The sequence below is a fragment of the Solanum dulcamara genome, chromosome 3 (assembly GCF_947179165.1).
Source record: "Solanum dulcamara chromosome 3, daSolDulc1.2, whole genome shotgun sequence".
NCBI lineage: Eukaryota > Viridiplantae > Streptophyta > Magnoliopsida > Solanales > Solanaceae > Solanum > Solanum dulcamara.
In genome coordinates this window covers 79,333,039-79,354,257 of record NC_077239.1, presented here as the reverse complement: position 1 = coordinate 79,354,257, position 21,219 = coordinate 79,333,039, and the positions used below count along the sequence as shown (strand labels likewise).

The 21,219-nt window shown below is 33.0% G+C and overlaps 1 protein-coding gene across 1 annotated transcript; it reads right to left on the bottom strand.

The window, feature by feature from the left end:
* Positions 1-565: 565 nt before the first annotated feature.
* On the bottom strand, positions 566-7,813 carry LOC129883194 (histone-lysine N-methyltransferase family member SUVH9-like). The gene is made up of 2 exons (XM_055957799.1): positions 5,497-7,813; positions 566-1,087 (listed from the first exon to the last, which is right to left on the bottom strand). The coding sequence occupies exon 1, from the start codon at positions 7,645-7,647 to the stop codon at positions 5,569-5,571; it is 2,079 nt and encodes a 692-aa protein (XP_055813774.1). The 5' UTR covers positions 7,648-7,813; the 3' UTR covers positions 566-1,087; positions 5,497-5,568.
* Between the last annotated feature and the right edge of the window lie 13,406 nt (positions 7,814-21,219).

The window sequence follows — 21,219 nt, the reverse complement described above, 5'->3', positions numbered from 1 at the left end:
GTAATATATTACACTTGTGTGGTAGTGCATTTCATAGAACCGTCTATGTTGAGCATATCTCATTATTTAAGTTCAACTGAATCTAGATATGTCATGAATGTAAACACATTCTAAAGCACAACTGTAATAATTCTCTACATTTCTATCAAACAAATACTACAAGTTAAACACATTCTAAAGCACAACTGTAATAATTCTCTACATTTCTATCAAACAAATACTACAAGTTCAAATCTGTGTACACCATAGCTTCTCCGAACCCCATATATGGGATTATACTAGATATGTTATTGTTGTTATAATTTTGTAATATGTTCATCACTAGATGGTGATTCAATAATGTAAAGCAAATACATGAACAGTAGTAACTACTAACTAGTAACATTTACAAAGGAAAGAGCAAAGATACAAACAAATAGCTGTCTCCTACTAAGTATAAAAAAGAATCTGACACTCAAAGGCCAAAGCCTCACAGCCCAAGTTCTGAAACAACTTGGCTAAATCAAGCAAACTAAGTTTATTTAGTGTATTTCAATAGGTAAACTAAGCATAAGGCAGAATTCAATAATTTGAATAAAATTTGCATTGCCATATCCAGAGGGAAAATCTGGTAGTAACATATTTCCTGTGCCTCTTTAATCCTTTCAAAATTCCCAGCATCCCTAACTTGGACCACAAATTAGGTGCTTCCCTCTTTATCTAGCAAAAGCATTTGAACTTAACTAAAGCTATCCGGTAACAGGATATCAATACAATCTCCTGTACAGAATAAGCTTGATCTTCACATATATACAAGCTATCACTACAACCTACGAAAGTTCTTACAATCTTAGCTCTAGCAAGGAGATACATAGGTTAAAAAGGTTCCTTCCAAAGCGTGCATATATAGTGAGAAATAGCAAATCACTTTCTTTCACTCTTCTAGCAAGTCATTGAACACCATGCTATCTACAACATAGGATCTACAGGCTGGTGCAAGAACAGCTATCGGAGCAACTTGTTTTAGGAATCTAGTGATGCGGTCTAGGCTGTCACCAAGATAACGGGAATGTCAAGAGGATAACAGTTGATAACACTCGCCCTTCATCTGCATGAGATAAAATAGTTAGAAGCAGCAGAAGGTTAGGCAGTAAGCTGCTTTGAGCGACAACTGTAAGCTGATATCTTCATAATCAAAATCATTCCCCTAGTAGGTTGCTTCCTGACAAAACAAAGGTATCAGCAGTACAAACAATGATTTCCCGAACCAGTAATCGTGGTAGAGGTTGAACAATATATTATGAATTTCAATTATGCAAACAAATGGCTGTGGATAAAATCCTTGAAGTAGACCTGAAAGGGCATATGACCAGAAAAAACTTTGGAAGGGTATGCTATAACTAGTACTGACCAAAAACCATAACTATGATCTCCATCTGACTACCAGGTGATGTCGAAGCAGAATTCAAGGACAAGTGATAATTTTGAAAGAGAGGAAAGGAGTGTGATCTCTGCCTAATATCGCACACATTGATAAAAGCAACAAAGGTGACTCTCTCCGTGATTTAGTTCAACAGCACCAAATGAAAGGTAGGGAAATTCAACTTCTTATCTTACTTGACAGCAGGCATCAGCTAATACATTCTAAACAACACTAGTTGGGCATAGAAGCACATTTAGTACATACTGATTATCATAAAGTTCCTTTTGTGAAATGCACAAAAATAAATTTCAGTTTAAAAACTATATGAACCGCCTGGAGCCTTGGTAGAAAATTCACCCCACAAGAAGGAAGAAGCAGACTTGTTCAGGGGGGTAGAAAAAATAAAAGACAGAAACTATCAGCAAGCAAGTTCAATTTATCAGAAAACATGACAATCAAGGTCAATTAAAATATAAAAGAAGTAAAAAAGAAAAAGGGAATTACTTGTGTGTATTACTATGACAAGAAACATACTCTACGTTTGACAGAAGTAGCTATCACTTCTTTTTGACAACTGAGAGATTTCAAAGGACCAGCTGGCATACGAGACTCTCGGTGGATAAGGGTATGTCTGTCTACTCTTCTCCACTTGAATATCAGGCTTTTGACTGCAGCAGAGTTTGAACTCTTGACATGCGCCTAATCCACACATCACGTTTTGCACTTTTAACACGGAGCAAAAGCTCCGGGATTAATTGTCTATTACTAACATGTAAACAAATATATCCAATTCCTACATACATTCTAATATATCTTTAACTTATCACTTACATGAGCTTCCTACAATTGAAATTTTCAACCAATGGAAGATTAACTTACTACTCATCAACATGTAATATCAATTCTTATACGAGCATGCAATATCATGATAAAAGTTTCTAATATAGAATGGGTGTCAATTGCATGGTACTTATCAATCTTCAAAGGGAGAGTTGAACTAGCAACTCATTAATGCTGTCAGGCTGAACAAGTCAATTAAAAAGTATTAATAAAGTAATGGTAATTATATTAATATCACTACCAAAAAGGTACTAGATAGAGTATAAAAGTGCAGATTTAGAAATTCAATGTGTAATATCAGCATTCAATATGTCAGCCACATTCAATTCCTGGATAATCTAATTTTTCAATCATTCAACCATTTCATTTTACCAAGTTCAGTGTCAACCAGATTAGTAACATTATCTCTTTTGATGCAACAACAAGATCTTATTTGTAACAAGTTGTTTCTTAGTTGGTTATTGGTCACATTTTATTCGTAAAATAGCTCAACGAGTCCAAAGAACCCAAAACTGACTAATGTTATCTAGTATGTTTCTTCTGCAGAAAAATTACAGATTTGGTAGACGTACAAACTTCATAAAGAAAAGTAACCCTTTTTTTTTAATTATGATGATGGTTTCGCCCCATCGAGAAATAGAACTGACTAATCCTAAGTCAAAGGGTCGAGAAACTCAACGCCACTACGGGGGACAACTATTCCATTGAGTTCTTGCTACCTCCACCGGCATAAATGTTGGGTAACTTATCTACCAAGGTTTAGGCAGATGGGAGAAGTCACCTAGTGACTTTTGTCTCTGCTGGGATTGAACCTAAGACCTCATGGTTCTTCTCCCACTATAGCGACCACTAGGCCACACCATTGGGTTGCTACTAAAGAAATATAACTTGAAGGCATTTGGTCTACTTTTTGAGTAAAATCTTTTTTGAAATGGAACAAAAAAAAGAATAGGATCATATAAATAAAACTGAAAGAATGGTACAATCATATACATGTGCATACTCATTAATCATCAAGCAAAGCATCGTATTCCATCTTTGTTCTAACAAAAGAGGGAAAACCTAAAATATATATCCACCTCTTTACATAGAAACGGAGAGTGGGATAGGGAAAAGCTTGGTCAGACTCTTAGATGTGACCCAATGGAGTGGAAGAGCAAGTCATTATCTCCAAATTGGAGCAAAGAGGTCGTGTAATGGAGCACCACCTGAAAATTTTCATTTTTTAAAGGTGAACTTCTGGTATCCCATTTATTTACAAGGTATCCAACTATGTTCTCTTAATGACGTCAATTCTTTAGTTCATATCTAATAATTGATGTTTCTTCCTTCAAATGTTAAGTTAAACATCTAATGAGAAAAAACAGTTATTTGGTACATGAGATAAAAAACCAAATTGGAAAATACAATAAACAACTGAAAATGATTTTTTTAAAAAAGGACTAAAATTAATGAGAAGAAAGAGAGTGCGCATATTGTGTCCGGGGCAAAGTTGGGCCAGGTAGAGTGAGGCGTTAGCAGGGGAAAGCATCCGTTCTGGCTCCCCGCCATTGCCATACCCATTCTCCTCCAATGGTGAGGAATAAATTTACCCTTTAAACTTGACCTAGTTTGTAAAGGCGATGCCTACGGAACTGCTTTTTTACAAAGATTGATAAGCCTCAAGACAAGTCTTTCTCTTCTCGTCGTGATCATTGACCACTTCAGGAAGCAGAGTCCCTAGTAATAAAGCCACTACAACCCACCATGTAACTTGTCCAATCCATTCAAGGTACTTCAAGTTAAAAAGGATCCTTTGAGCCTTTTTTGAAATGAGAAAATTAGCAATCACAGCATGCAAAAACTCAACAGCATAGCTCATGTTGCAATTGACGCTTGGACACCAAGAAACTAATAAAATGTGGCATTAGGGAGAGTATTCTTTCCTCCAGTTGATCCGGTAAGTATTTAACTTAATTACATTACTACCTTTGTTTCAGAATACTAGACATTCTTTTTTCCTAAAAACCAAAAGACAGTTCCATTTGTATATGCCTCCACTGGGTGCATATCTAACCTACTTCACATCAAGGTTCATTTCCAAAATAAAACCTCCCTTTGAAACGAGGTTGATATTTGTATAAATTAAAAATTATGTCAAGCTTCTTGACATCTTCTCGACTAGTTATAATCAAAACCTCACTTTAACCCTCTTTTACAACTCGAAATAATTTATTATACTATAGGGTGTTTGGTAAAGCTTATAAGTTGGGTTGGCTACTGTATAAGCACTGGCACTTTTCAGCTTATAAGCACTTCTAATTTAGACAAGACTTTTACTACTTTATCCCCATGTTTTTGGTAAACACCAAAGTACCCTTCCTAAAAGAAAACCCCTAACTCCCACTCAATTCCATTTCTGTCATTTACCCTTTTCCATGTAGAATAGCTAGTCAAAGTAGCGTGTGGCAGTGTCCGTGTCAACTTGCAAACTTCAACTAGTGTACCGGATACCAACACAGGTACTGGGTAGCTCTGTCCACCAAGACTAAGGCGGATGGGAAAATATCATCTAAAGTTTTTGTCCTCGCTCTCCTACGGTTTTTACCTGCTTTATTGAGCGGCCACATTGGGTGCCAAAAAAAAGTTGTACAACTATTATGGGACAAGGGAGTACTACTCAGCAGTTGTGCAAAAAGTTCTTTAGATATGAAATCTAAGGAGGAAGGGATCCATCAAGGGAAGAGCACAGCTAATTAGAAACAAAACCATGCTATAAGCCATTAAAAGAAAAGCGAAGAGGGAAAAGGGAATTCTTATTAACCAGTATAAAACAACAACAGCATACCCAGTGTAGTCCCACAAGTGGGGTCTGGGAGGGTATGATGTACGCAGACCAGCATCAAACAAAGTTCAAATTCATTGAACAAGTCAGTTAAGCTGCATTCAAACTGCATACAGCATATTTATAAAAATTCAACACAGCAATTGGAATTCCAACCAGCTTGTTAAAATTCACAATAGAAGAAGAATGGCACGTCCAGAAGTCGCCAGAGCTAGATAAATTTAAGACTGCCACAATATTTTAATGAAATCGAAATCAGTCTCAAGTATTCTAAGGAGAGATTCAGAATAAAAGTAATAATGGCTAGAGTAAGAAGACGACCAATACCAGCAGACTGGTAATTAGCAGTCATCCCTCTAGAAAACATGTTGCTGAATGTCATTACAATTTTGAGTTCAAAAGGAATTATTGTCTTGAATGTTTAAATTACCTCAGCAAAATGATGTACCAGAAACAGCTGTGCCGCATCATTTTCAAAATTGAATCAACTACTATAAGTTAGTCAATCGCAGATGGCAAGCTTTCCTGTCCATTCATCTGCTACCCCATAATCAATACTGATCTCCTTTAGAGGGGGAATATTCTCCATTGCAAAGAGCATCAGGTGGGGGAAAGCTACATGATTGTGATCATAAAGCACAGGCTGCACCAAAGCATTGGGACTTGAACTGTGACTAATATAACATGCTACATTCCTCATTCTAGACACATCCATCGCAAAATCCAGAGGAGGAATGGAGGGGTATGCTGGTCGCACATAGTTAGGATATATTTGCGACAAATCTCCCCATTCTGCCCATCTTTCAGGAAAGCGACTTGGATATACTAAACTATCACCATTCATTGTAAAAATGTGGGCTTGCTCTCGTGTGAGTACAACCCCAGTAAATTCACAGATAAAGGACCCAGCTTGGATCAAGTCCAGTGACCTAACTCCCCAACCAGTCTCTCTAGACCGGAACACTTCAAATCTGTTCCTCAAACCTTTCTGAGTCACTCGATTCCGACAAGTTGGAGGACATCGACAATGTGGTCCACATTCGAACACTAATGGTTTGCCTCTCAACAATATCCCATTATAATCATAGGCAAATTGGCCACCATTTCTCAAAGCACAAAAACAATTATCCGCACACCCATCAATGCACTCACAGCCACTACCATTGTGCACATTCTGATAGACATATGGAGGATAAACAGTTTTCACTAGATATTCAAAGTAAGCCGGATCATGATTATCATCAATATCATTAAAAAGAAATACTGGCACATTTTCTTTTTTCCTTGATATATCGAGAGTAACATAACCAGTAGGCCTTGCCACCAAGGGTCTGATCCTAAGATTCTGTGCAAAACGAAGAATAGCACTTCCCATCTCTTCCTGATTCTCTATCCTAACAAGCTTGTATTTATACACTCCAAATCCAGACTTTCCAACATCAAACCAGCATTCGACAATTCTATATAATCCATCATACACATAGACCTTACCACTTGCACTTCCACTTCCTTCATATTTAAAGCCACGAATTACCCTTACCTCAATTCCATAGTGCATACTTCTCTCCAATGCCAAATTCCCACATTCCAGCTTCTGATGCACACATTGCCTCGAATGCTTATCCTGTCCACCATGTCCTGTATATATAATCACATCTCCTCCGTCTTGATCATCCTCATAGCCACCTGAAACAATCACACTCGTAGCAATTGGCTCCCGGTTAGAACTCTGACTTGCAGGTACATAATCAATGCCAGCTTGAGCCTGCCCATGTAATCCAACAACACAAAGCTCCATCCTAAAGAAGAACACATCCCCGATAAGCACTCCTGGGATTGCCCCGACAATGCGCTTATCTCGATTCATCCACAACCCATGTTCCCTCAATATTTGACAAGCCTTCAGATCACCTCTTGGCTTTCTATATGGACCCAAATGCTGGTTGCCATCATCTTCCACCATCGCAAGAATTCGCAGAGAATCATACAGCATTCGGGTTTTCCTAACAGCATCTCGAAAATAAAGCTGATCTTCAGGCTTAAGATCTGTCACTCTAACCAATTCCGATGATCTTTGTTGATATTTCCGTTTAGTAACCACCACTTCTGAAACTTGAGTATCGTTATTACTCACCGGAACAATGGCACGAGAATCAGGGTCTTCCACAACCTCAACAGCAGAATCCTGATTCTGGTTTCCAACAACCTCAACATCTCCGAAACGCTGCATTCTTTTAGCAAAAGCTTCTTTAAACAGCTCAGAAATTCGATTATATTCCGAAAAAACATTGGTTCCATCACACCCAGGTGGAATCTCCGGTATAATAGAGCTTGGTGATTGTGAATCAGAAGTAGCTAATTGTGGGTGACGGGTAAACGCTGAACCAGAACTGGAGTTGAAATTGGGACTAGGGTTGGAAAAAAATGGTGGGGTTTGAAGATCAGCTTGTGTATACTCATCAAGGGGTTCAAGTTTTGGTTCAATCTTTGGGATAATTCTTGGATTTGGGGTTGGAGATGATGTGAAATTAGTGGATTCGGGCTGAAGATTGAGGTCTTGAAATGGGACAAGAGAGCCCATTTTTTCTCTACCACTGAAGAGAGAAGAAGAAATTTGGATATCAAAAATGGGTTTTTTGGGCTGTTAAGACATGAAACTAAGAACAAAACTTGGGGTTTTGCAGAAATGGTGAAGAGAGGTTTTGTTCATTGAAATGCAAAAAAAAAAAAAAATATGACAGAGTGAAGAGGTGGAGAAGAAGAAGAATTAGATAATGAATTTTATTTTTTGTTATTAAAACTTAAAATCTATCGAAAATAATTTTTCTATTTCTACAAGATAAGTAAAGATATAAATTTATAAAATTATATAAAATATATTAATATAAAAGGTCTATTAAAAGCAATCTCTCGTATTATAATAATGAAATTGATATATTATACTTTTTCGAGACTCTATATACAATTATAATATGTTATTGTTATTATCAATAAAGTCATAAATGAATAAATAAATAAATTTATATTTGTGGACAAAAATGTCCTCAACTTTTTTATTATTATATTTTGTTGGGGTAGGTGATAGGGAAATGTTGGTGAAAAAATCTTTTCATATTTGTGATATATAATATATAATGGCAAGTTCTCTTGTACATTTATATGTAATACTTATTATTTAGAGAGTTAAATAATATATTTTTCTATGTGAATTTTTTTAAATATTTTGAATAATTAATTAGAATGTTTTATATTTATGCAGTCTCTAAATATGTAAATTTTATTTTAAGAGATTTATGTCTGAATTCACATTAGACATTAATTAATTTGATCCTCATACTTTGAATCAAGACATATCAATTGAAACAAATAAAATATTATAAACATTCAAAATTATATTTCGTTAATGTCAATTTATATGATTCATTTTCTTTTTAATTTGTAGAAAAAAACAATTAATGATATATATTTTTATATTTCAGATTACTAAATTTAAATTTAAGTTATCTTTATTGAAATAATTTATAGTTATACTAATATCTATAGCTTATTTAGATCACAAAATTTCCAAGATTTTTTTTAAACTAAACTCTGTATTCAATCAAAATGCAATCACATTGAAATAAAGGGAGTAATAATAATAGTCATTTGCATAGTTTGACTTTGTTGGGATATATAAAAGTTAATGGAATATATACTTCATTTGGATTGACTTATTTTTAAACAGCTTATAAGTTGAAAATTACTTATAATTTAAAAAAAAAAATAGGTGCAGGTCAATTTTATTTTTTTTAACTTATAAGCAATTTTCAATTTATAAACTGCTTAAAATAAGTTCATTCAAATAAACTCAACTATTGATTGAGACTTATTTTAAGCATAAAATGACTTTAAGTTGGCTAGTCAAACACTCAAAAAAATTAAAAATAATTTATAAGTCAATTCAAGCGGCCTCTAGAAAATGTTTAAGCACTCAAAATGGACTTGGGACTTTTAAATTTAATGCTTATATATATGTAATAATAAGTGCACCGGACTGCCATTTTTATATACGTAATAATAGAAGTAAAGTGTGTGGAAGTACATGAAAGATTTCTACTTTTCCACTTGGATTTTATTTATTTTTATAATATATAATAAGAATATGAGAATTATTCTATAATAGATCTTGATGTACTTTGGATTGCATCTAATATTTGTACTTTGTCAGAATTACAAATCTTTATTTTAAAAAAAATACAAGGATTGATGTTTTAGATGCTTTTGTGGTTTGAATTAAGAGTTTTACCACCATGTATAGTAAACATAACTTATTAAACAAACAATACGTGGAAATTTTAAAATAATTATTTGATGTCCTTGCTTGATCCTACAAACAAGTACATTACAAGTAAGTCCAAAATAAACCAGGATCACTTCAAAAGGTGCATAAAGGACTATAATTGATTGAATTACATGAAATGGTTTCCTTTGGAGTCAATTTAGTTTAATTCTTGATTAAACATATTCAATGAATTTCATAAATGGAAAAAAATAATTTATTCATATAGATTTTTTATTGAGAAATAATACTTTCTTCACTTGTTTAAAAAATGTGAGAAATATATTCATCGAAAAATGTTCTTGACAAATTATTATTAAAAATCTGAAAATTATTGACGGTGTTCCAATGAGAAAATTCATAATTTTTTAATAATAGTTGTTAAAGGAGCGTCTAGACTGAGAATAGGTTCTTGGAACATTGGGACGTTAACGGGTAAATCCATAGAACTGGTTAAGATTCTAAAGAAGAGGAAGATTAATATAGCCTGTGTCCAGGAGACAAAATGGGTCGGCTCTAGAGCTAAGGAGGTAGACGGGTATAAGCTTTGGTTTTCTGGTAAATCGAAGTATAGAAATGGGGTAGGCATTTTATTAGATAGTGATTTAAGGGATCAGGTGGTGGAGGTTAGGAGAGTCAATGATAGGATGATGTCGATTAAAATGGTCGTTGAAGGGATAACATTGAACGTTATTAGTGCTTATGCGCCGCAAGCAAGCTTATGCGAGGAGGATAAGAGGCGTTTTTGGGAGGAGTTGGACGAGTTAGTGGGAGGCATACCACCTACTGAGAAGCTTGTCGTGGGAGGGGATTTCAATGGGCACATCGGATCTATTTCGGGAGGGTATGATGATGTGCATGGGGGCTTTGGCTTCGGGGACAGAAATGGAGGAGGAACCGCACTGTTGGATTTTGCAAGAGCTTTCGGATTGGTGATAGCCAACTCGAGTTTCCCAAAGAAGGAGGACCACTTGGTAACCTTCCGTAGTTCAGTGGCTAAAACTCAGATAGATTTTTTACTCCTCAGAAAAGATGATAAGGGTTTGTGCAAAGACTGTAAGGTCATCCCGATCGACAACCTTACAACCCGATATAAGCTCTTAGTGATGGATTTAGGGATAAAGATGACAAGAACGAGGAGGGTCGGGGAAGAACGACCTAGGATCAGATGGGGGAGTTTGACAACGGTTAGTGCCCTTGAGATGGGAGAGAAATTAAAGGATATGGGGGCATGGGATAGTAGTGGGGATGCGAACGATATGTGGGATAGGACGGCTAGTTATATTAGGGTTGTAGCAAAGGAAGTGCTAGGAGTCTCGACAGGTAGTCATAGTCGGCATCGAGGGGACTCGTGGTGGAATGGAGAAGTGCAAGGGAAAGTGGAAGCAAAGAAGGTGGCGTATGCTAAGTTGATGGAGAGCAAGGATGAGGTGGAAAAGTGGACGAATGGAGAACTGTATAAGATAGCGAGGAATGAGGCGAAGTCGGCGGTTGCAACGGCAAAAATGGCAGCTTTTGAACGTCTCTATGCTGAACTGGGAGAGAAAGGTGGGGACAGAAAATTATTCAGGCTAGCCAGGGCCCGGGAGAAAAGGGCACGCGATGTGGATCAAGTGAAGTGCATTAAAGACGAAGATGGAAAAGTATTGGTAGAGGAGACCCTTATCAAACAAAGATGGCAGTCATACTTCTATAAACTTTTGAATGACAAAGGAGACAGAGAAATTGTGTTGGGAAATTTGGAACATACAGGAAGGAGTCACAATTTTGGGGGTTGTAGGAATATTACGGTCGATGAGGTTAAGGATGCTGTTCGTAGGATGCGCTGGGGAAGAGCGACCGGACCTGACGAGATCCTGGAGAATTTTGGAAGAGTGCGGGCTCGGTAGGTTTGAAATGGCTGACTAGGTTATTTAATGTCATCTTTACGACGGCAACGATGCCCGTAGAATGGAGATCGAGCATCATGATCCCGCTTTACAAAAATAAAGGGGATAGCCAGAGTTGTGACAACTATAGAGGTATTAAGCTTCTAAGCCACACTATGAAAGTGTGGGAAAGAGTGGTAGAGATGAGGGTGAGGAGAGGCGTGTCTATTTCAGAGAACCAGTTCGGATTTATGCCGGGACGCTCAACTACAGAAGTCATCCACCTTATGAGGAGACTAATGGAGCAATATAGGGAGAGGAAGAGAGACTTGCATATGGTGTTCATCGACTTGGAAAAGGCTTACGATAAAGTCCCACGAGAGATACTATGGAGATGTTTGGAGGCTAAAGGTGTACTTGTAGCGTACATAAGGGTGATCAAGGACATGTACGAGGGTGCCAAAACCAGAGTAAGGACAGTAGGAGGGGACTCAGAACACTTTCCAGTTTTGATGGGGTTGCATCAAGGATCAACTCTTAGCCCGTTCCTACTTGCCTTGGTGATGGATGGATTGACGCGACAAATTCAAGGTGAGGTACCATGGTGTATGCTTTTTGCGGACGATATAGTCCTCATCGATGAGACTCGTAGCGGAGTTAACGCTAAGCTGGAAGATTGGAGACGCACCTTGGAGTCGAAGGGGTTTAAGTTGAGTAGGACCAAGACAGAGTACCTAGAGTGCAAGTTCAGTGAGATACCTCAAGAGGTTGGCGCGGAAGTTAGGCTCGGGGACCAGCCATCCGAAAAAGAAGTAGTTTTAAGTACCTTGGTTCTATCATGCAAGACAGCGGAGAGATCGACGAGGATGTCACACACCGTATTGGGGCAGGATGGATGAAATGGAGGCTCGCCTCCGGTGTGTTATGTGACAAGAAGGTGCCACCACAACTTAAGGGCAAGTTCTACAAATTGGTCGTTAGACCAGTTATGTTATATGAGGCGGAGTGTTGGCCAGTTAAGGTCTCCCACGTGCAAAAGATGAAGGTTGCCGAGATGAGAATGTTGAGATGGATGTGTAGGCATACCAGGAGTGATAAGATTATAAATGAGGCTATTCGAGAAAAGGTAGGAATGGCCTCGGTGGAAGACAAGATGCGGGAAACGCGACTGAGATGGTTTGGACATGTGAAGAGGAGAGTCCCAGATGCACCAGTGCGGAGATGTGAGGGGCTGGCCATGGATGGTTTCAGAAGAGGTAGGGGTAGGCCGAAGAAATATTGGGGAGAGGTGATCAGACAGGACATGGAGCATTTACGTCTTACCGAGGACATGACCCTAGATAGGAGGGTTTGGAGGACACACATTAGGGTAGAAGGCTAGTACATAGTGGTTTTATTCTCCCTTATTCGTAGGCGTATTAACGCACTATGATTTCTTGTACTCTGATGTATGTTATTTATGGTATTTATGTTATTATCGAATAATAATATCTACTATTTTTTGTGCTTTGATTATACTATTGTTTGGTCCATTTTCGTCATTTACTTATTTACTCTAATATTCTTGTCTGACCTTTTTCTATGCTTTTATTGAGCTGAGGGTCTTTCGGAAACAGCCGTCCTACATTGGTAGGAGTCAGGTCTGCGTACACTCTACCCTCCCCAGACCCCACGATGTGGAATTTCACTGGGTTGTTGTTGTTGTTGTAGTTGTTAAAGATCTAAATAAATGAAAAATAGCCAAATATGGTTTAACTCCCTTTTTTCTTCTTTCTCCTTCCTTCATTTAAAACGGATTTAACAGGTTCATCTGAACTCAATACTTTCGACTTAATTATATATACTTATGCAAATAAAATTTAATAATATAAAGATATAATAACTTCCATTTATCCTGAAATGCATTGACTACAAATATTAAATTCGCATCTACCTTATATGTTCGCTCTCTCTCTCTCATTCGTTTCTATTTTTTCTTTGAAAATTTATAAGAGGGACGCAATATTTTCGACTTGAATTACTTATACATACACAAATAATATTTCATAAAATGAAAATATATAATAAATTTTATTTATTCTGAGCTCATTAACTTTAAATATTAATTTCGCCTCTACCTCCATTGTTCTAGAACAACCCAACTCTCATTTGTTTCTATTTGTTTTTATTTGTTAAAATTATTTAAGAGGGACCTGTTTTTTCCTTTAATAACCATATATTCTGACCTTTGAATATGAAAATTATGTTTTCTACTTATTAGAAAAGTTTTATTTTTTAATTTTAAATAATTTATTTATTTAGAGAAAGTATTTTATGAAGAGTGATATATCATTCACACTTGACAAATACTTATTTGTAGGTTCCACACATAAAAATATGTGCCATTCATTTGGTGCTTGTCATGAGTTAAAAAGGTCACATTTCAAATATTATCATAGTGTCTTTGTACAAATAATCATGAATTGAAATTTTAAATTTTATTTTTTAACTTTTTCTCGTTTTTTATATAATAGAAATTAATTCTGTAAAATTCAAAGTATGCAATTGCAAAATTGAAAATGTAATAATAAAATCTGAAAAAGAATAGTTGCATGTTATTTCAAGGACAACACTTCTAAAAAAATTTAATGGGAATTCAATCATCAATTTCTTTTTTTTCACTCTTGAGATAAAATTTATATATTTAAAAATTATACAAAATATTATAAATAATAACTTCTTTCAAATAAAAAATAAATATGAAATATAAGAAAAGATATATAAGTTGCATCTTAAAGTTATTCAAAAATTCAAAAAAGTCATTTACATATTTTGACTTTAAGAACAATTTATTATCTTCACGTTCTTATCTATTAACTTTTTATTTATAAATTAATATTATCATCATATAAAATGAAACGGATGGAACTTAAAAAAAAAAAAGAATCCTATGCCCCATGATGGTTGTTTAGGTAAAAGACACCATTATATGGGACCCACAATGCACAAATCCCAATGCATTTGTCAAAGTCTTAAAAGTAAGTAATTACTTTTTTGAACATTAACATTAAATCAATAAATACATGAAATATTTCATTTATATATATTTATTACTTAACATTATAATTAATATATTTTTTTATTTTAATTCGCCATTAATAATACTCCATTCATTTCATATTAAGTGAATTTTTTTAAAAAAATTTACTGTTTAAAATAATTGAATTGTTCAACGTTTAAGATAAATGTTTGAAACTTTTTCCATATTTGCCCTTTCATTTATTAACGTTTTATATTTTCTAGGAGATAAATCACATTAATTGCAAAGTTATATTTATGATTTTATAAAGGTCAATAATAAAAAGTATGATTCAAATTATGTCTTTAAATATTTTTCTTAATATATGTGTATTGTTTCACAAATTCACTTAATATAAAATGAATGAAATAATATATTTAAGTTATTTGATGTATACAATAGACATATAAAAAATATTTCCTAAGTGATAGCTTTTGGACAAAAGTTGCACAAAATATTATAAATCATAAATTTTTATAATTACAAGAAATGGAATAACTATAAGAAAAATAATAATATCAATAACTTATATAATATTAATATCATATAAAATGAAAATAAAATAGCTTAAAGAAAAATATTCCAATGCTCTATGGTTGTTGTTTAGGTAGAAGGTACCATTATATGGGACCCATTACCTCAACTTATTGTCCTCCATAATGCACATATCACAAAGAATTGGTCAATCACACATATTTTTAAGTTTACATTAAATCAATAAATATATAAAATATTTTATTTACATATTATAAAATACTTCTGAAATATGTTGCATTAGTCCTTTTACTTTACAAAAAGAGTTTAGTTTTTTCTTTCAACAAAATCTAATTTATAGGACAAGTGGCTATTATGGGAAAACAATTTGTGACGAGTGGTAATTTTGACTTTTTCTATATAGAGCTCATTTGGATGGACTTAAAAAAAGTAACTTTTATGTATGACGTGCTTTTAGAATTTTTAAGTGCTGAAAGTTATTTTTATAAATAAACAGTTGAGTGTTTGGATAAAAATGCTTATACTGAAAATAAGTTGTTGATGTGTTTGGCAAATGTGAATTTTAGGGCTAAAGAGGGTACTTTAGAAATTAAAATAAAATATAAGGGATATAAAAGTAATTTTTATGGTCAAAGAAAATGGCTTTAAGCCCTCAATTTTTTTTTTAGGATTTTCAACTTTTCATTTTTTGGTGACTTTAAAAACTTATGACTTAAATTTAACATTTTAAGTTGATAGTCAAACACCACAATAAGCTAAACGTTCCTGCTGACCATAAGTTCTAAAAGCTGGGAATATTAAATTTCTTGTAATTTTTTTTAACAAAAAGAAGGGTGAAAATACTTCGAGTTCACCTGATTGTCATATTCTACTAATAACATATATAAGTAACGCTATTCACCTAAGTTAAAATTCTCGTTTATCTCATAGCCAAATGTGTAGAGTCAAAAGTTAATTATTTTTTTTACAAATAAAATCAAAAGTTCTAAATTCCCACTTTCAGAGTCATTTTAATTAAAAAAATAATTGAGTACTTCGATTAGTTTTTAATGGATTTTTTTTAGAGTTTATATCCTTGGATGTTGGACCGTCCGTTTATTAGTTATTCGTCGTAAAGTAAAACCTCATTAAATTAACACTCAATAATTAATATCTTCTTCGGTTTTAGTTTGAGCCAATGAAAAAAGTCACTCATATCGATAAGATAATATATTTTAGAAGACCCCTTTATAAATATATGGACTCATTACTATTATAAATTAATAATTCTATAAAAGTATAAATATATCTAAAACAAATTAATGAAATATGATTTTATTGTATTTTATTAAAATTTTAATCTAGTTGAAGTTCATCTCTAGATTTTCTTATTGCATGCAAAAGTTTTAGTATTGTCTGTTCGAACTATATCATTAAGAGTTCTATATGTGATAAGTGTTTTCTTATGTGTTACTGGTTCCAAAGGTATTGTATCATCTTCAACTTCATCATCAACATTATTTTTTTTCGATGATATCCACAATTTCTTCTAAGTTTTGGACCTCTGAGTATGTATCATTTTCATGAATGATGTTTTTACAAGTGGATTCATTAAAAAAAATGATGTTTTTTTCTTATAGATTTCAATTTCGTCTCCATGTCCTGTATATCAAAATTAACCTTCTTTGAATCTCAAAACACTCTTTAAATTAATGCCTCTACAAAATAATAATATTTCATGTTCCCACCTAATATTAATTTGGTAAAGTTTTACTGTATTTAAATTTGTTTTTGATAGTTTGACTCGCTACCTGGAAAGAGCTCATTTGATTAGCTAATCAAAAGTAGTTGATAAGTATTAAGTGTTGCCACAATTCGTGTTGGTAAAGATGTTTGAGCCTAGCTATAGAGAAAATTCAGTTGGTAGCGTTATCCCCGAATGGATCCTAATCATACAGTATGTGATCCAAATTTAATTGAAACTCTAATGCGAGCTCTGAATACCAAATGGAGAACCGGAAAAAAAATGACACTTAGAGATAATAAATTAATTTTATAAATAAATAAATATGTGTTCAAATAGAAGTGTTTAATTAATAATAAGTTATTAGTGTGTTTCGTTAAAATATGTTGATAAACACAATTTCTGTTAAAAATAAATGAACTGACATTAAAGCTATATGTACAAAAAAAAATATAAAAAAGTACTTTAAAAAATTAAATAGAAAATATCAAATGATGAAAACACAATAGAGAAATAAGTATAATAAATCATGTTTTAAAAGAATATTTTGAAGATTAAAAAGATCTCAGTGACAATATCGTAAAAGAATAGGTCAAACCAAAAATATTTTATAAGATGTAAACTATAAGATGGATTGACTAACTTATAACTTTTGACTATTTTGGTTTGTAGGTATTTTTATGTTTGCTAAATGGGTAAAGAAGTCAAAAATTTGACTAGCTTATAAGTTTAATCGAGCACTATTAAAATTTTAAAACTTACAAAATTTTATAATCTGAACGAAAGAACTTCACAGATAAAGACTTGACATATTTTTGTTTTGTATACTTGACCTTAACTTGCTTGAAATCGAGATATATTTATTAATTTTATTTATCGTAGACAAGCTTATCTATAAGTTCTTCACATTTCATCGCAATTTTAAAATCACATATTTTGAATTATCATATAAGTCACATGCACGAAGACAATAGTAAATACATGGCTCATTTGAACATGATTTGAAATCAGATTGAATTCAGAAATTCATTTTGTAACAACCGTCACATTTTTTTTTGTATGCTCGTTCGGCTTACCTTGTGTTTTATACTTCTTGTAGCTTCTCTATGTCATTTTGTGATTTGTGGATGGGTGATATTTTTGAGGTGATGGGGTGAGTTTCAAAGAGGTTTTGTAGTTTTAGAAGTTTGACCAAAGTCAATATTACAGATAAACAAGTTTGAAGTGGAATTACGAGAGATCCATGGATATGAAAGGTGAATTTTGAGTTAGTTGGAAAGTTATTTCGAATCTAGAGACATTCAAAAGTGATTTGAGTTATTGATTGAAATTGTGGAGTTTAAGGATCTTAGAGTTGACTTCAATTAATATTTGCTCAAGATGATTTCGGATCGGTGATTTGATTATTCAAATGGGTTTGGAAAATGAATTTTAGTCATGTTGCATATTTAGTTTGTTTTCACGGGATTTCGAACTAATCCCAATAGTTTATTCAGAGAATTTAGAAAAGTCGACAATTGCTGATTTTGTTGCTTCTGGTGCAAACTTTTGTTCATCGTATTTGCAAGGCTCTTATCACGATTGCAAATTAAAGATTCCTTGAAGAAATGCACAGTGATCGCGATGGGCTAAATCACATTCGCGGAGAAATGGTTCGTTCGAGGTTGTGGTAGGGTTGTTTAAGTACTTAACGTTCTCAAAAAATTGAATTCGGGTTAGATCTCGTGATCGCGAAGAACAAGACACTTGAGTAGAAAGTTAAATCCCCATTTTCGAACTTGAAACTTTATTCACAATTTTTGAAGCTTGGGAACTCGGATATTAGAGATTTAATAGGCTCTAGCTTAAGGTAAGAATCTAATATCTCATTCACCTTTTTCTTGCTATTACAACGTTAATTTATTGATTATATGTAGAATTGATTAGAAATTGATATTCTTTTTGTCCCAAGATACATTTTATGTAGTTTTTCGATTTTGGAGATAAATTAACGGACTGTTTTAACCGATTTTCGACATAAGAGTTTTTCAAGCTATTGATAAACTGTTTTTTGTTTTTAAAAATAATTAGATTCGACACCTAACTCAATTACAAATTATCTCATACTATAGACATCATTTAGTCATTTTCCCTCAACTCTTTTAAAAAGTAAAGCTTATACATTTAATGATTAAACCAAAGATTATAAACTATAAATAGAAGGTCCTATTCATTAGACAATGGACGCTTTTCATTCTGATTTTTTTTTGAACTATTGGAAAAGGTATAAAAATACCCCTCATTCATTTATTGAGCCTAAAATGCGTTTGACATCCATCTTTAGGTCCAAAATTGACCTTTAGTTTAACAGAAAAACGCATTTTAGGCTCAATAAATAGATGAAGAATATTTTTTATTATTATTTTCAATAGTTCGAAGACATTTTATGCCCTTATCTGAACTATAAAATCACAAATATTTTAAAATATATCTATTTAAAGATATATTATTTTTCATTTAAAATAATATCATATAAAATGAAACGGATGAAAGCACGACAAATTGTTATTGATTAGATAAAAGATCCCATCACATGGGACCCACAACTCAATTTTTTGTCTTCCACCATCCACAAGTATCAAAAAATCTGACAAAGTCATAATAACAATCACATATACCAACATAGCGTGTTAAGCGAGGAAATGATCTTCTATAATCAGTTATAATATCAATAGAAAAAAATAACTCAATATATATATTTTATCAATTTCTTATGAAAAATGTCATATAACAAAAATAATATTTGTAATAAATTATGAAAATGATTTCCTCTATGCATTTTGTGTTTTATTTAGTTTTTAAAATATTAGTCATAGCTTATAAATAATTTTGCGAAAATAATAACAGTGGTATTTTCGACTTTTCATGTATAATGTTAAAAAAGCCGGGAACTTCAAATTTTGTGCTTCTTTTGGCAGGAAATAATTATTGCTTAATAATGGAAATTTTTTCAGTCGCCCCTCCAATTAGATTTCGTTTACAGATTTGGCGCTAAACTCTGGAAAATTACTATTATTTTTTTGGCACTTTTGACTCTTTTGATTTATATTGAATCATATAAATAGTTTCACTCATATCTTTAATTTTTGCATTAATAGTAGTTTGAAACTATTTATTCATCGTTAAATCTTTTTTGACTTTGTATATTATTCTCATCATGTACATACACACAAAATATTTAATTGAGACTTTGTGATGTAATTTTTTATTAAAAAAGGTTTCTATCGATCCAACGACTTTTTGATATAATTGTTAATAATATCTCAATGTATTTGAAGGCTATATAAGTGTTTACTTTTGATAATTTAAGATTAATGTTTGTTTGTGATTTTTGAACAAAACTTCAACTCAATTTGAAAATTTGATTTTAAATTTCAGATGCTACTTAAGGCATGAGATCAATCTAAGTTTGTGATTTCAATTTTCTTAAAATTTAAAATATGACTCATAAATTTATATTTTACAAAAAAGACTCATAATTTTAAATTTGTAATAAAGATCATGCTCAACATGAAGAGACTGTCGGAATCATATAACCTAGATCAAAAAATAATTAGTTATTATTATTGTTGATTTAATGAACCGGTGGATTTTAGTAGAATTATGTATATTCAAAAATTTATATTCACAAACATTTACTCGTTAAAGGAACATAGAATATGTGATTTATTAATGCAAAGTCTTAAAGTATATTCTGATACCTTACTTATGAATTCTGATTTTACTTATTTGATAAAATTCTAAGAATCGAAAAAGTTTTGATAGTCTTAATAAATTATGAGATATTTTTGTTTATGAGATTTAATCAATATAATTTTAGTTCATAATTTGAAATCATGACCAAACATCCAGAGTCTCCATCCACCATCAATGTTGGTACTCACTTTTTTCTCTATCAACTTTCAGTGATAGATATATGTAACCTTACCAAGGGATGGTGCCTAGGAAAAACACAACAACACCTAACGTAATCTTACCCAATTTTAGTTGTAACAACAAATATAGAGATCATTTGAGACATCATGACATGTTTGGGTCTTGAAATAGCATGAAATTCAAATGGGCCTTGGATATAGTCATGAAGTAGACAACTAAATCTCTAAAAGGTCCAATGCAAATGAAGTTGGGTTTTACTTGATTCATGTAATTGGAATTGAGTGTTTTTTTTTAAAATAAATAAATAAATTGTCTTTTAAAATCGTTGTTTTTAATTTTTACTTTTCAGAATTTTAAGCAACAGAAAGAATAATCAAAATGTCGCAATTTTTTGAACGAAAAAAATAGATGCTTTCATGGACTACTTTGACTTTAGGGATTTGCCTAAGTTTCAGGTAATCATCAATTGGGCTACTTTGTCACAGATTGAAGACTTTAATACCAAGAAAGATCATTCTGAAACAGAATATTTTACTACCTCAATAAATGGATTTCTCTGAGCACAAAATAGAGTGTTTAGTTGAATATTCGTAGGTGTCGAAATAGAGCACCAAGAGTGGTTGGACATCTATGGTAATTAATGGTAACATTGATTATCACGCTCAGAGGAAAACTCCGGTTAGAAATGCTGATTGGAACCAATACGATTGCCCAGAGGAGCATTCTAGGTATCCAGAGTCCGCTTGACAACGAAATAACAAAAATCACAAGATAAA